This window comes from Sinocyclocheilus anshuiensis, unplaced genomic scaffold (assembly GCF_001515605.1).
Source record: "Sinocyclocheilus anshuiensis isolate Anshui unplaced genomic scaffold, SAMN03320099.WGS_v1.1 scaffold99, whole genome shotgun sequence".
NCBI classification, from domain to species: domain Eukaryota; kingdom Metazoa; phylum Chordata; class Actinopteri; order Cypriniformes; family Cyprinidae; genus Sinocyclocheilus; species Sinocyclocheilus anshuiensis.
This window is the reverse complement of record NW_015552547.1, coordinates 845,833-864,146: the sequence shown is the minus strand read 5'-3', so window position 1 is coordinate 864,146 and position 18,314 is coordinate 845,833. Positions and strand designations below refer to the sequence as shown.

General features: G+C 36.2%; 1 protein-coding gene across 1 annotated transcript in view; it reads right to left on the bottom strand.

Annotated features, from left to right (window-relative positions):
- Positions 1 to 18,314, bottom strand: part of LOC107664286 (fibroblast growth factor 11-like) — a 74,184-nt gene that overhangs the window by 24,792 nt on the left and 31,078 nt on the right. Inside the window, exon 2 of the mRNA XM_016454809.1 lies at positions 3,576 to 3,686. Coding sequence (XP_016310295.1) covers positions 3,576 to 3,686 — 111 coding nt within the window. The remainder of the gene's footprint in view (positions 1 to 3,575; positions 3,687 to 18,314) is intronic.

The window sequence follows — 18,314 nt, the reverse complement described above, 5'->3', positions numbered from 1 at the left end:
GTGAAATGCGTGATCAGCTCAAGATGTTCATTGGCTGAAGGTGAGGAGAGCACACACACACACACACACACACACACATACAGCAAGCGTCTCATCATTCCTCTCCCGTTTTGCTCATTAAGACATTACATAATCAACTTGTGGTTCCAGTGAAGATGAAAATGAAAGCAGGAGTGCCAGTCCGTCAGGCTGCATACCCTTCCCTCCAAGGGGGCACAAGCTCTGTGATGGAACACCTATCACTGCCATAGCAGCTGTTCTTTTGGCTTTGCTAGGAACTGCCGGGACAAGCACTGTGCCATCTGGGGACCTGGTGCTAATCTGTGTAGAACTACAAAGTTTGCTTGAAAAAATTAAAGAAAAGTGTTGTTCTGTATCTTAAAGCAGGTGAATTGGAGAACATGAACATGAACCCCCATTCTGAAGAGAGAAAGGATCACAGAGATTACTAACCTTGTTCACAATTACTGAGCATGTTTGCTGGAGCTTATGCATGCAAACTGAGTTTTTACGAAAGCTTTCAGTCAGGTCAGGCCTGGTTCTGAGGCCAGTGTAAAGATCAGAGAGGTGCATGATGGGAATGTGTGAGACACAAACTAGAGATTTTCTCCATTGTGATCTTGAGCTGGACTGCCTCGTCACTTAGTAAACTGTTGCTGTACATGCTAACCAACCATGGAAGTTTCCAAAGGAGTCTATCAGGATGGATCAAGTTGTTTGTCTGTTTAATGATGGAGTTGTATATCATTATAACAGAGGGGTTCCAGATATGAATCAGAGCATGTTAATTATTTATTCTCTCTCCTTGCTGATTTGGCCGTATTTTGGGACTAATTAGCATACGCCGCAGTGTGGTGCATAAAGAGCAGCTTCACCAAGACCCCCTCACTGCTAATGAGAGGGCACACCTCTAACATCTGACCTCAGTCAAAGAGACTGACAGAGAGAGAAAGAGAGAGAGAGAGATGGATGTGTGTAGCAGAGGACTGTCAATTCTCTACTCTTTCTTGATCCTGTTACACAGCAAATGTGAACACCCACTTCAAAATAGAGGAATGAGCATGCACAATTAAATGTTAACTTTTAAAAAATAAGTAGCTTTAACATAGAACCTTTCAAGTGCACAAAATGTTCTTTAGATTATTCAAATGTTCTTCACACTAAGAAAAAATTGTTCTTTTAAGAACTGTTAACTGAAAGGTTCTTTGGAGAACCCAAAATTGTTCTTCTATGGCACTGCTGCTAAAATCCACTGTTGGAAACTTTATTCATGCGTGTTCAATATTGGCTGATACAATAAAAAATAAAAAAAACTTTAATAACAACCGATAACCAAGATGGTACTGATATGCTTTGAAGAAATTGTGTCATTGTTTACTCATACTCATGTTGTTCTAAACCTTTATGACCTTCTTTTTGTGTTTTTTTTTTAATACAATGAAAATCGATGGGGTCAAATGCTAAATGGAATATAAAACCTTCAAATAATATATTTTTTAAACAATCACTAAGCCACATATCTCAATATTTAAGTCACTTTTTCAAACCTCTTCTTGGTTGGAAATTTCACATCCAAAAGTCTACTAAAACACTTCTACATGTCTCAAATCAAGTCATTCCTCCATAAAAAAAGTGACCTAAGAAATGTGTCCTAGCAATTGTAAAAACAGTAAAGAATGTTTCATTTTCTTTTCCATCCAATGATAACTGGTAAGGTCAAATGGTAATTTGCACCCACTGACTTCTACTCAATGGACCAAAAAATGCTGAATCATTCGTCAAAACACACCTTCTTTTATGTTCCATAGAAGAATGTTATACAGGTAACGATGTGAGGATGAGTAAATGTTGACAGAAATTTAATTTGTGAACCTTTAGGTATGAGTTTAAAATGCAGGGATGTAGCCTCTCTAAATAAGGTCTAGCGATGGCTATGTCTTAATGTAGACAAATCCTGACCCACACACAGCCTTTCTCCAAAACGGGTTCAGTCCTAATTTCAGGAAGCAAAGCAAACTGTACGTCAGTTAACATAGCAATTTCACCTTTCTCTCACCTCAGTGCACAATCCGTATATAACAACCATAAAGTCTAGACAGCAATCATACAGCTCTGCCGCTTGATTTCTTTTTCTTTCACCTTTTAAGTAGCTCTATAAAAAAGTTATTTAACTTTCGCACTGTCTCCAACACAAACCACACAGCTGTTCTCAGATGGTCCCCTTCTGTCAAACCCACTACAGCGAACACACACTTACACAATATCTGACACACACCTCACCTGCACCGAATTAACCGACAAGGCACTGTTAAATGACTTTTATGCAAGATTTATGGATGGAAACACTTACGAAAATCCTTTTATCGACTGACATAACAGTTTTGCCACTGGAAGGATTTCAAGACGTCTGCAGTAAAAAGTGGAAAAAACCTTGTGGGATTTGACTGTTTTGTTTTGTTTATTACGTTCCCATATTAAAAAGACATTACAGGGCATCTGTTTGGCTGTGCTCAGAAAGGCGTCTCACGAGGGGAACATGTAATTTATGAGGAGAGTGCTGCATATTTTAGGAGAGCCCATACTGTACATTAGGACCGGAACATTAGGTACATTAGGAAATGAAAAGCAGCAGATGAGATATCATTAATACATTATTCTCTTCTGCAGCAATGAAATTAAACAAAGAGCAAACTGAGACCTTTTCCTGATGCCTCTCCCTTCACACGTTTTCTTATGAGAAAAAGAGCAGAGTCATCTCACATGTGCTTCTTCTGGAGTTTCAGAAGAGATCTCAAAAATATCTTTAACTGTGCTCAGATTTTCCAAGATGCCAAAACTGCAATCAAATATCAGTGATGTTCCTGAATTTGAAATGATTTTGAATTCAGACCTTCAATTCAAATTTCAAGGTAAGGTAGAATTGAAATAACTGAAATTCTAAGAAACATTTTTGTCAAGACAGTGTTAAATATTTGCTTAAAAATGCCTTTGAAAGTTTTGAAAAAAAAAGCCATATGGATAGATAGATAGATAGATAGATAGATAGATAGATAGAATGACAGACTGATAGAAAAATGATAGACTGATATAAAGATATAATGATAGCACGATATAATGATAGAATGATAGATATGATAGATAGAATGATAGAACGATAGATATATACTATCTATCTATCTATCTATCTATCTATAGACAGACAGACAGATAGACAGATAGATAGATAGAACGATATAATGATTGCCCAAGCCTGGTCTCCATTAGGTCTCCTGGGCTATGATAGAGCAACCTCTGAACAAAAAAATCTCCTGAACATGCTGTGAAAAGGACATTGCACATATCTGGCTGATGCGGATGCTGGTTTATACTGCTGTGAGGAGGGCAAGGCATTATACACCACAGGAACAGACACACACTATGATGTTTGTTTCCCATTATAATCTGTGGGTTGTAATGTGATAGTGAGTTCAGGTAAGGTTAACAGGATTTTTTAAAGCTCTTAAAACATGTGTTCGAAAAAGATTTGAGCGCACGCACAGACGCACACACCCACATATCTCTGAGCACGCACTTACAGAAGGAGCTGTTTTCGTCCTTTGTGCCGTCCAAGGTGCCATCGGGTAACATTTGCAGGTAGAAGCCATGCCGACAATACAGACGTGTGACGATACCTTTCAGCTGAGGCTCTGAGAAAAAGAGAGATAATATTTCATTAGACATGTTGTGCCTATGCTAGAAAAGGAAATCTCAATGCATCAAGAATACATGCTGGTGCTACAACAGTGAAGGTTATATCAGGATGCCTGAATTAAGGAAGACACACACACACACTAACAAGCACAAACCAGTCGATACATCTTTAATTTTACAGCTTACCTCAAACAAACTCAAATACAAGCATCCATGTTTACAAAGCACATTAGGAAGATAATAAGTTGTTTCTGTCTGTACTGGACAATGGACTGTAGTGTAATAACAGGAACAAAACATTCAGGGCTTCTCTGTCTTTTATCTCCTTTTCTTAGAGTTTACAGCACCAACAAAACAAACTACACAAAAGAGTTCAGTGAACTGCTATAACATAATCTAAACTCATTCTAGAAAGAGATGCAAAACAGAGCAATTGTTCAAATGTATTGCATAAAACTGTACCTTATAAGTGATAGTCCACTCCAAAATAAATTCTGTCATTGTTTACTCACCCTCATATCATTTCAAACCTGTGATTTTTTTTCTTCTCCTGTGGAACACAATTTACAAAAGAAGATATTTTGAAGAAAAACAGTTTAGATTCCCATTGACTTCCATTATATTTTTTGACCATACAAATCAAAGTCAGCGGAATTCAAAATAACTTATGTTGTGTTCTGCAGAAGCAGGAAAGTCATACAAATTTGGAACGACATGGGTGAGTAAATTATTTGTGTGTGTTTGTGTGAACTATCCCTTTAAATATTATATTACAATATGGTAATAATCATTCAGTATCATTGTACCACGGTGCCTGATGCCACTGTACCATGGTACTTCCATAGTAATTTTTTAAGGGACATTTTGGGCTATCTGCTAAGAGAAGGCTCTCTGCTCTGCTTTAGAAAGTTTACTAAAAATTAAAAAAACCAAATAAAATATATTATGGTTTTATGGGTTTTTGAAGGAGAAGGGAGGTGATAGATAATCAAATGAACTATAACCGCTGGTAAGGGATGTGCCTAGCAGTCTGCTGGAGATCTGTGTAAAACAACACAAGTGGGACACTGGTAATAGAACAGGAATATTGTGAGATGTCACTGTGCTAAAGCATGTATATTAAAATATATGCTTTACTATGTAGGAAACCAACAGCTTTGGGTGTGCATACAGTTGCTTAATGACTAATAGTAACTAAACAGGCACATTTATAGAAATCATATTTTTAACATTATTAATAATATTAACTTTAAAGTGCACTGTGTCGGAAAATCTGAAGTGAATAAAGTAAAAGCAAAGGCATATTAAATGTGAGCAAATGGTGTTATCTAACTACCCTCAACAAAACTTACTACAAAAATAACACACAGCTTTTTTTGAGGTGGATTTTAAGTGTAAACACAGGCTGCTTTTTAAATATTAAGCGATCCCATTAAAAGCACAGATGACAGGTAAAATGTCTATTGTTGCAGCAGCCATCCAGAGCCTAGAGTCTAGAGAAAGAAAAATTGCAAATAATATATACTAAATAATACTATATTAGAAAAATATTTACAAAAATTAAATTCAGCTTTGCCATCACGAGTAAATGACATTTTAGAATGCATTAAAATAGAAAACAGTTATTATAAATTGTAATAATATTTCACAATATTACTGTTTTTACTGTATTTTTGATCAAATAAATGCAGCCTTGGTGAGCATAAGAAAAATCTTACCGACCCCAAACTTTTTTTTCACTCTTTTTTCACTCTTTATTCCCAAATGCTCACTTTACACACACACACTAACAAGCACAAACCAGTCGATACATCTTTAATTTTACAGCTTACCTCAAACAAACTCAAATACAAGCATCCATGTTTACAAAGCACATTAGGAAGATAATAAGTTGTTTCTGTCTGTACTGGACAATGGACTGTAGTGTAATAACAGGAACAAAACATTCAGGGCTTCTCTGTCTTTTATCTCCTTTTCTTAGAGTTTACAGCACCAACAAAACAAACTACACAAAAGAGTTCAGTGAACTGCTATAACATAATCTAAACTCATTCTAGAAAGAGATGCAAAACAGAGCAATTGTTCAAATGTATTGCATAAAACTGTACCTTATAAGTGATAGTCCACTCCAAAATAAATTCTGTCATTGTTTACTCACCCTCATATCATTTCAAACCTGTGATTTTTTTTCTTCTCCTGTGGAACACAATTTACAAAAGAAGATATTTTGAAGAAAAACAGTTTAGATTCCCATTGACTTCCATTATATTTTTTGACCATACAAATCAAAGTCAGCGGAATTCAAAATAACTTATGTTGTGTTCTGCAGAAGCAGGAAAGTCATACAAATTTGGAACGACATGGGTGAGTAAATTATTTGTGTGTGTTTGTGTGAACTATCCCTTTAAATATTATATTACAATATGGTAATAATCATTCAGTATCATTGTACCACGGTGCCTGATGCCACTGTACCATGGTACTTCCATAGTAATTTTTTAAGGGACATTTTGGGCTATCTGCTAAGAGAAGGCTCTCTGCTCTGCTTTAGAAAGTTTACTAAAAATTAAAAAAACCAAATAAAATATATTATGGTTTTATGGGTTTTTGAAGGAGAAGGGAGGTGATAGATAATCAAATGAACTATAACCGCTGGTAAGGGATGTGCCTAGCAGTCTGCTGGAGATCTGTGTAAAACAACACAAGTGGGACACTGGTAATAGAACAGGAATATTGTGAGATGTCACTGTGCTAAAGCATGTATATTAAAATATATGCTTTACTATGTAGGAAACCAACAGCTTTGGGTGTGCATACAGTTGCTTAATGACTAATAGTAACTAAACAGGCACATTTATAGAAATCATATTTTTAACATTATTAATAATATTAACTTTAAAGTGCACTGTGTCGGAAAATCTGAAGTGAATAAAGTAAAAGCAAAGGCATATTAAATGTGAGCAAATGGTGTTATCTAACTACCCTCAACAAAACTTACTACAAAAATAACACACAGCTTTTTTTGAGGTGGATTTTAAGTGTAAACACAGGCTGCTTTTTAAATATTAAGCGATCCCATTAAAAGCACAGATGACAGGTAAAATGTCTATTGTTGCAGCAGCCATCCAGAGCCTAGAGTCTAGAGAAAGAAAAATTGCAAATAATATATACTAAATAATACTATATTAGAAAAATATTTACAAAAATTAAATTCAGCTTTGCCATCACGAGTAAATGACATTTTAGAATGCATTAAAATAGAAAACAGTTATTATAAATTGTAATAATATTTCACAATATTACTGTTTTTACTGTATTTTTGATCAAATAAATGCAGCCTTGGTGAGCATAAGAAAAATCTTACCGACCCCAAACTTTTTTTTCACTCTTTTTTCACTCTTTATTCCCAAATGCTCACTTTGTGTGCCTCTCCCATTTCCTCTCAGCACTCCCTCTATGTAAAACACTGCAGAAATAGTTTGGTCTTTCTCTCTGCAGGCCTCTATTTGCTAGTGTCCATTGATCAGTTTTGAAGGTGAGGCCCTGAGGGGCCAAACTACAGTTTTAACATTCAGCTACATGGCACAGTGTCTGGCTGCCACCGCCACAGTCCACAGACAAATCACCGCTCACAGAAGCTGGGAAAGAAATATGTGTGCGCCTTCGCAATAAAGGCTCCAGACAAAGCAAAGAGGCGGCCAATAACGATATTCACAGATTAAACCCACATATTCTGCCGTGTTAAGGCACATTTCCTTCATCTCCTCCGACTCGGTTGATTCAGGTTGTGTAGGAAATTCCCCGCAGATCAGTCTTTGTCAGCCTCTTTAGTAGTGCTGCCGTGACACGCTTTGAAAGCCACACACAGAGCGGTGCTGATACACAAGCCCTCTCTGTCTTCAGTCTGCACTGCATAACCATAAAACCCATCTCCGGGGACAGAGGGTGTGAAGGGCACTCCTGATGGGTGATATTGATGTGCGTTTGAGTGCGTGAGCTCAGGGATGCCAGTCTGCCAAGAGCCCAGGCTTCAACAAAAGTTACACAGACACATTGGCCCACCGGGGACATCATCTGGTTAGAGATCTCCTTTTCCTCTCTATGCCTCACTATCGCTCCTATAAGCCCCGTCATGGTGAGTTATGTGGTTTTGCATCTCTCTGAATAATACCATACATCAACCAATCAGCTGGAGATGGAGTCGTCGCCTTCCCAAGGGGGAGAAAAAAGTGAACGAGTGTTACGGAGGGAGAACAAGAGAGTGGGCAGAAGTTATGACACAGTTATTTTATTGGAAGACATTCACACGCTAAATAAAAGAGGAAGACTCTCATACTTCACGCAAAGCATCGATAAAGCTTTCAGGCACAACAGATCCTAACAAAAGTCTGGCTCCTGCACTGCCATATTTCATTTGGAGCAAGAAAGGGAGAGGGGAGGCGAGAGACGAAGAGAGATACAAACAAAAATAAGACTGCATTTATTATCCAGCATGTGAGCACATTTAAGGGGTCATATCATGGGTTTTTAAAAAATCTTTTTTTCTTGAAATCCACCTACAATATGTTTGTGCCAAAAACAGACATATTTTACAGTTTTGGATGATCATTTCGTTTCTCTGACCCTTAGAAATAAAAAGCCTGTTTTTTGTGCTGACTAAGAAATGCCATTTTATCAGTACTTACAGTTTCAGTAATTTTTGTAAGAAATTAATACTTATATTTAAAGTAAGAATGTAAGAATGCATTAAATTGACCAAAGTTCCAATATAGGCTTTTACATTGTTATAAAAGTAAAAACAGTATAAATGCTGTTTTTTTTTTTACTTTCTATTCATCTAAGAATCCTGAAATATATGTTCTTTTGAAAACTGTTTCCACAAAAATACTAAAACACTGATAAAAATAAGAAATGTTTCTTGAGCACCAAATAAGCATATTAGAATGATTTCTGAAGGATCATGTGACACTGAAGTCTGGAATTATTCACAGGAATATTAATAATATTATTAATATTAATCACAGGAATAAATGACATTTTAGCCTTGGTGAGCATGAGACTTTATAAAAAATAAAAATAAAAAATCTTACAGACCCCAAACCTTGTGGTAGTTATTGCACATTTCAATGCTAGAAGCAAAATAACTTTGTAAGAAATCCTATTAAGAGTTAAAATCTTCACTGCACAAATGTGTAATGCTGAACTACTAATAGATGAATAACTCTATAATGGTCAGAAGCTATTTAAATGTACAACAAATACAGTTAAAATTCAACAAAACAGTCCCACTCAGCAAAACTAAAAGCATATGAATCAGATCATCTTATAAACATAATTCTGATTCCTCTCAACTGCCTCTTCATATTAAAAACCTGCAGACTACTTGTTTTGCATAAAATTACAAAAACATACTTGTCAAGCACAATATTGTCTGTGCCGAGCTAACAGGAGTGTACAAGTGCATGCTTCATATTCAGAGGACGTATTGGGCTAAAGTGCATAAAATTACAGTGGACGCTCCCTGCGGCCTAATGTGACTGTGAGTAATGAAGGGGGGCGGGGCAGAGCTAGCCAAGGCTATAATGACAATATTTATCTGGACAATCAATCACTTGCCCTGGGAACAACTCTTACATTTCTCACCAAACAACTGACCCAAACTCAGATCCATCCATCCATCCATCCATCCATCCATCCATCCACTCTTACATTTCTCACCAAACAACTGACCCAAACTCAGATCCATCCATCCATCCATCCATCCATCCATCCATCCATCTATCTATCTATCTATCTATCTATCTATCTATCGTTAGATCATTGTATCATTCTATCCATCCATTCAAATCTATCTATCAACTGTTGATCAACTATCCATCCATCTCTATCTCTCTATCCTGGTTAGATCATATTATCGTTCTATCCATCCATTCAAATCTACCCCATCTATTCATCCATTTAAATCTATCTCCATCCATCCATCCATCGTTAGATGGATTGTATTATTCCATCCATCATTATATCTTTGTACTGTTTTTCCCACCATCCATCTCTATCCATCATTCATCCATATCTATCTCTATACATCCATCCATCCATCCATCGTTAGATCATTGTATCATTCTATTCATCCATTCAAATCTATCTAACTACTTTCGATCAACTATCCATTCATTCCTCCCTATCTATCATGGTGAGATCACTGTATCATTCTATCCATTCATTCAAATCATCAAAAATTCATCCATCCATCTATCGTTAGATCACCGCATCATTTTCTACATCCATTTAAATCCATCTCTATCCATCCATCCATTGTTAGATCATTGTACTGTTTTTTTCCAGCCATCCATCTCTATCCATCATTCATCCATATCTATCTCTATCTATCCATCCATCCATCCATTGTGAGATTCCATTGTTCATTCATTCTATTTATCAGTCTTTCTGTCAATGGATGTCAATGCAGGGAAATGTCAAGAAAAACATACATACACAGAAGTCACAACAGACAGGAATGTGCAGTTTGGGATTAATTAAAGTCAGACTAATGGGCCTTTTTTCCTCTGTAAAGCTTAATAATTTGTCTAAAAGAGCTGGGACATGTCTGAGGCCTGCCGATAGCGGGATGAGAGAATGCAGGGAAGGGGAGAGATGGAGAAGAAGAGCAGCTGCCACCAGAGAACAAAGTGAGAATAACACAAGAAAGAGATGAGAGGAAAAGATAAGACATCACTGAAAAAGACAGAAAGAACGAAAGAAAGAAAGAAAGAAAGAAAGAGATGATGAATGATACTGTTAATATTTTAAGCAGAAAAGCAAATGTTACTTTTCAAGTAACATTTACTCTACGATGTCACTCTTAATGATTTGCCTCTGTCTACATGGAGCAGTAGATTCAAAAATGTGTGGAAAACTGTGTCAGAGATTGTTGATATTGTAGTTACATTCATGCATTATGCATTTCTGTTTTTATATATGCCTCTATTGCAATTTTAGCAATTCCAAAATACAACCTTATCCTCCTCCTTCTTTGCCATCAAATTCTCAACATTTTCGGTACACAGCCCACCAATCATGTTTGGGCATCCATCCAACTCCACAAAAACAAACTAGTGACCAACAGCGACTTGGCGACCTCCAGTGATAAAATCTCTGCCAGTGCGAACAGGGCTTAACAAAACTAATCCAGGCATCGTTTCGTCTCTCTTTCGATTCATTCAGAGGTAAAAGGCTCACTGAACATTCATCTCAGGACACAACAACCCAGATATCTCCATCTGTCCTTGCACCACTTGTGCTTTATACATTACTGTAGATGCTACAGAAGGTTTACACACCAGCACTCCGTTGCTTGTGTAACTGCAATGGCTTTTCGTGTATGTGTGTCTGGTCATGCTGGCACGCAGCGTGACAGAGACAGATGATGTGATGATAGAGGGCTGGTCTGGTGTGAGTATTTGCGTCAGTGCCTTCTGACCCAAAGCTCTCTTTGCCTTACACACTCCCACCATGCATTAGTTAATGACCATTACCGCTGCATACACACACATCTCTTGTCTGAGACAGTCTGCTGTGTGTGTGTATGTGCATTACTTTCCACTTTTTCCTCTAATGTTAGATAATTGTGTGTGTGACTCCAAAAGCTTAAAGCCATTTTAAATGCCCTCTGTTTTTTGAGCTTGAATGTAACTTTCAAAAAAAATGATTTGAAACTTTAATAATTATTTTGCACCATTATTTTTGGTAAAAAAAAGTGGTTGCCTAAAATAATGAAAGTAAAGTTTATCTTTACACACACTACTATTCAAAAGTTTAGGTTTTGATGAGATGCTCACTGAGACTGCATTTATTTAATCAAAAATACAGTAAAAACTGTACTATTGTGAAATATTATTGCAATTTAAAATAACAATTTTCTATTTCAATATACATGCAGAAATTTCAGCATATATATATTATATATATAAATTTGATTAATTACATTTGATTAATTGCAAAGATTAATAGAACAGCATTTTTTTTAAATCTTTGTAACATTTCCACTTTTCCTCAAGGTCAATTTTGATCAGTTTAATGTGCTTGCTAATTAAAATGATAACTGACCCCTAACTTTTGAACACTACTACAGTTTATGAACATTATTTTATAATTATGTAATGCATTATCTAAAATAATGAGCTATATTAAAATTCTACAATATTTTGTCTAAATAATGGATATTAAACACAAAAATTTAAATATATCGTTTTAAATGCCACTGTACAAATTAATTTTATTACTGTTTTATTGTAATTTATAGTATGAAAACTGGATTTTTTTTACATTACAATACTTTTGTGTGTGTATGTATGTCTCTCTCTCTCTCTCTCTCTCTCTCTCTCGCTGGTGGTGATGTCAGAAGTCATAAAAGCAAGAAAACAGCCGGCCTGCGTATTTGTTCCTCCCTTCACTTTCATTTACTCAGTCCTTCATTCACATGCAGCAATACTATTTCAGGTTGACTAACATGTCTTGCCTCTAATCCAGGGATAAACACTTACAAATGTCAGTTTTAAGACTAGATTTTACATTTTCTAATGCGTGCACCCAGCCAACAAAAGAATGTTTTAATAATGTTTTGCATATTTCTAAATGTACCCAACATTCAAAACGTCAATTATTTAAGCAATACTATATGTTAAGGGAACGTTAGCCATAGTTCCGAGAACATTCCCACACTGCCTACACTGGACGCGTGCAGTGGGATGCAATGCGACAGAAGGCAATAGAACCCATTATAATGATACCGTCTACACTGGATGGGGGCACGACGTGATTCGACAAATCCCCGACAGTAAACTGATGCCTCGTTCTACACTAGTCAACATTTGAAGTGGATCAAAACCTTTCATCAAAGTTGCCCTAAAACCAAAATGCATTCTTGTCTTAGGACAACTTTGATTAACTTTTTTGATCCACTTCAAATGTTGACTACTGGTACCTGCCTGTGCAAAATGTCCCGCCATGATGTGGTGATTTTGTGTTTTGTGCAAGATCTTGGAGCTCTGGGGGAGTTTCTAGGTGGTTGTTTACTGAACCATGGTAAAGCACGGGAGAGCACATCTCGAACCCTCCAGCTACAATTGAAGTTAAACAGATTATTTTTAATAAGTGGCACAATTTGAGGTATTCTTCACATAGGTGTGCTGAGCAAGAAATGTGCTTTTGTGTTGTAGCTTTAGAGTTTAGTTGTGCAAAATGTTCCACTCTAATGATTGTGTGTATGGATTAATTCTGACGTTCTAAATTAGGACTTGCTCACGACATGCTGGGCAGGCAGCCGGAGATGTCAGAATGCGACGGCATCATCCCAAGCAGCCGGCATCACCACGGCGACAGGAGACCCAAAGCGTTCTGGCCCCCTCCTGCCACTTCACCTGCACTGGACAACCATCACTGCAGAAGAACCACAGCACTTACACTTTAAATTGCCTTTAAAGCTGTCCAAATTAAGTCCTTAGCAATGCATATTACTAATCAAAAATGAAGTTTTGATATATTTACGGTAGGAAATTTACAAAATATCTTCATGGAACATGATCTCTGCTTAATATCCTAATGATTTTTGGCATAAAAGAAAAATCTATAATCTTGACCCATACAATGTATTTTTGGATATTGCTACAAATATACACGTGCTACGTACAACTGGTTTTGTGGTCCAGGGTCACATATGATCTTGACTTGATAAAGCTCGACTTGAAATTTTTATATATCCTTACAAAAAAAAAAAATATATATATTTATAACATTATTTATTCTGCAGTATAGACTACCATTCAAAGGTTTAGGGTCAATACATTTTAATACTTGCATTAATGCATTAAATTGATGAAAAGTGAAAATTACAGTGATGCATTAAACTGATGAAAAGTGAAAGTAAAGACTTTTAAATGACATTAAATGAAGTTGATGTATTAAAATGTATTAATATAGAAAAGTTATTTTCTAAATTGTAATATAACTGTATAATTGTAATGTTTCACAATAGTTTCACTGTTTTTATCGTATTTCTGATTAAATAAATGAAACTTTTGTGAGCATAAGAGACTTTTTCAAAAACTTAAAAAAAAATAAAAAAAACTCTCACCAAAATATTTATATGCATGCATGCGCATGTGTGCGTGTGTATGATTTGATTTTAAAATGTCATCTACTCTCCAATTAGACCAATCTAATGCTTTTCTTTTCAAAATCCAACATAATTGTTTGAATGGTATTGTATAGAATATATAAAGTCTCTTTTTCCAAAAAAATTTGGTAGTAAATTTATTTTTTAAAGGATGTTTAGAAATTTGTACCGGAAAACAAAAAAACCTTTCTAAAAAAATCTCTCTCAAAAATTGTAATAATGTTTCACAACAGTCCATACGTTTCACTATTCTTATTGTATCTGTGATCAATTAAATGCAGCCTTGGTGGGCACAAGAGACTTCTTTCAAAATATTGAAAAATCTCACTTATATATTTATATGCATTCATGTATGTATGTATGTGCATACATACTTTAATGTTAAAATGTCAATAGTTGTCACATTTATAAATCTAACACTTTTAAAAATACCCTCAACCGTTTGAATTGTATTGTATATTTTTTTTTTAGAAATTTTCTTACATTTTATTCTTACATAAGCAAATTTATATATTTTAAAGGATGTTAAGAAAATTGTACCGGAAAACACAACAAAAACCTCTCTCCTGACCTCTAATATCTTTTACCTTTCACTCTCCTTGCCTTTTTCCCCTGAGGTCATCTGCTCATCTTGACCTTTTCCTTTCTCACTGTAGGTCAGTCTGTAATCATATCTTACACACCATACGCCCTCAGCCTAATCTCATGAGTCAATACTCCTTAATTAATCTAATCTGTTCCTTATTCTTCTCTTTGGTCCCATTAGCAGCCTGAAAACAACACACCTTATCCCTCTTTTCACTCGTTTGTTCAGCCACAATGAGTTCATTTATTGCAATTATCACAAACTTTGACATCAGAAACACAATTGTGATGTACTACAAAGCATTTGAACTAGTGGGCTGAAGTGATCAAGTCATTGATATGATATTTAATTAAAAAAATGTAGACTAAATTAGCAATTATTTCTTATAAAAACGAGCATGCTGATGCAATAGAGGGAAATCAACAAAAACTGACATGTGCACACACTCAGATCTATCTCTGAATAAAATCAATCTTCAGGACAAGCTGCAATGCTATAGATGACATACAGTAATATATGTGTGTGTGATATGTGAGAAGGTAAGGACATCGTTGCTTAATTTGATCACTCTTGATGAATCTGTTATCACATGAAGACGTGATTCATGTTCAACCTTGTGATGCGTCGGCATTGCTTTTATGTACACTACTTGTTCTCATTTATACATGATGAGAGACACACACACACACACACACACACACACACACACACACACACACACACACACACACACACACACACACACACACACACACACACACACACACACACACACACACACACACTTGCAGAGTTTTCCCCCTGTGACCACCATCCTCTATCTCTCTCGCTCTCATTCACACTCTCCTCAAAGGTGATTCATTCATTGCTGCCACATTTGCATTGATTCACTGCGGTAATGCGGAATCTGGGTTGCCAGGTATTCCACACACAAATCTCTCCAGACTACACGGGGTAAGGGCTTTCCTTAAGTGTATCCTTGAGGGGATCTGGAAACCCCGTTAGAAAATGCCTGGCAGCTTCTTAAAGGCTGGCTCCTGACTGTATGTAATGATAATGAGGCTTATCAATGAAATAACTACAGTCTTAAAATTCTGGACAAAACACAACTAATTGCCTGACTTTATCCCAGAGGATTTAGTTAGTGTGGGTAAAAAAGTGCTTTTTTCAGTGAAAGAAAAAAAGAGGGAGAAAGGTAGATTTCCAATAACATTAACAACATGAACTTGTTCTTCATGTTAATTTAGAAGTGAAGATTTTTATTTTGCTTTACTTTGTAAAGTATTTTTCAGCTGCAGCATAGGAATAAACAGACCCTCTTGTTGTTCCCTAAAAATCTGATTTATTCACTCTAAATCCACCTCTGGCTCTAACCAGTGATTAAAATACATTCAAATTGGTTATATTAAGAATTATGTTTCTTTCTAATCAATATCCTGTACAGAGTGGTGTCCTTCACAGCTGTCACACATTTTTCTATAACCCCGAATGCTCCCCAGTCCAATGAAATAATAAAATAAAATCCAAAATATTACGCCACCATCAGTGATATAGAGCCAATATTACAATATCCCTCAAATAAGAATTAAACAGCAACAGTGTGATTTTTTTTTTTACATTTTTTTTTTTTTTTTAATTTAGCAAGGATGCATTAAATTGATCAAAAGTGACAGTAAAGATGTTTATAATTTTACAAAAGTTTTCTATTTAATTAAATTTCTATTTCATTTCATATAAAACTATTTGCCAAAGGGATAATACAAACAAATCTAATGCAAAATCCATTTAACATTTATATGGCAAATCAAAGCTTAAGAACATATTAGGAACAATGGCAGTGTGACCTGCAGTAAAAAAGTCATTCATATTTCAGACGCTGTGTTATATAGCATGCATATTACTAGCATATTGGCTGTTTATTAGAATTTATAAACCACATATTAATGGCTTATTCTGCATGACTATATTTTAGATCCCGTAATCCCACCCATACCTAAAAATAACAACTACCTTACTAATTAATTAGGAGTTTATTGAGGCAAAGGGTGTAGTCAATAGTGAGAATTGGTTCTAAAACTAAAGTGTGACCAGTGTTTCATTAATAACATAATTCTTCAGTCTGAATTAGAAGGAACAGAAAATTGACATAAACCTCTGAAACAATATTGCTTACCACAACACTCCATAACTTCTCCAAGAAAAACTGTAAGATAAAACCAAACAGATGTGAAAAAGGGTGACTCGAGATTTTTAAACTCCCACGAAGCTTCACAAATCATGTTCCTGAATAGTGAGGCATGCTATGCGTTAATTGGATTTTAACTGTTAGCGTAAGGCAAAAATTAAGGAAGCTGTAATAGCGTTGGAGAATGTACTCTTGCGTATTCATCCATGCAGAAACCATATGAAATTGAAGTGGTGTTAGCAGATGCTGAGTGCACACACATAGACACACTCAGACGGGCTCCTGGATGTTTCATTCATTAATAGATCCATTAAGAGTCTTTTAATTACACTTTGTTCTCCCACAGAGACACTTCGGTCCCGACTGCACCACGCCTCCCCCTCCCTTCCCGTCGTACCGCCCATCATTTTTTCTGCTGATGAGGGAGTCCCTGAAAGCACAGAGCGGCCCTGCCCATCCGCAGAACCGTCGCAGGGGGCCCCACAATGCAATTAGATGAAATCCCAACCTCTGCGAATCAGTCTGTGACAGGAGTCTGAATTATAAGTGAATGTGTGTTGAGTCAGCACAAACAGAACTCAGGGGGTCCACGCACACTTTCTCAGTCCTCCATCAAACCAAATATGAAGATGCGAAAACGGATTAATGACGAGCGAGCATGGATAGACGAAATCTGGAAGAGGACGGAGAGAAATAGAGAGACAGAGAGAGATTTAAGTTAATGGAGCTGCAATCTGCTAGCTAACACCTCGAGACATTGAGATGAATTGATGGGAATAATACAGGCAGGGACAGAGGATAAGCTGAATCACAGAACGTTAATGACCATGTTAACTTTTGGCAGAATGTGAATCAAAATGAGGATGAATTATTCAAGAGAGGGTTTGAAGAGAGAATAGCCATTAATGTAGCCTTTTATAAACACATAGACACTACTCTCTCTTTCTTATAAACATACAAACTTGCATCCATTGCGCTCTCTCGACCTTCTTGCCAAGAACTGACTACATACTCTTCTCGCTCTGTATCCGTCTATCTCTAGAGAGGTTATGTCTGTCGACTTAAAATATCTACAAACTCTATTTTAGCTTGTGCAAGAGAATGTTATACCACTCATTAGACACACAATATGTTTGCTGTAAGCTGTAATAGGACGCTATTACAGCTTCCTTCATTTTTGCCTTATACGCTAACAGTTAAAATCCAATTAACGCATAGTACGCCTCACTATTCAGGAACATGATTTGTGAAGCTTCGTGGGAGTTTAAAAATCTCGAGTGACTAGTAAGTCAAATCTCAAATAACTGCCCTGATGACTTGTGTTCTACCCACTTAAATGATAGAAGTACTTGTGCTGTCCAATCTATAAAGACTGTCTGTTCCCCGAATAGTGAGGTCAAAATATAAATTGAATGCAGGATCTAGAAAAAAATCTGATCATGACTAAACCAGAAAAATGTCAAATAAATGAACAAAAACAATTTTTAAAGTTTGGGCTCCTAAACGTTAGATCACTCTCACCCAAAGCAATTATTGTAAATGAAATGATCATAGATAATAGTTTTGATGTACTCTGCTTGACTGAAACCTGGCTAAAACCTAATGATTATATTGGTCTAAATGAGTCTACTCCACCAAGCTACTGTTAAAAGCATGAGCCCCGTCAGACTGGTCGTGGC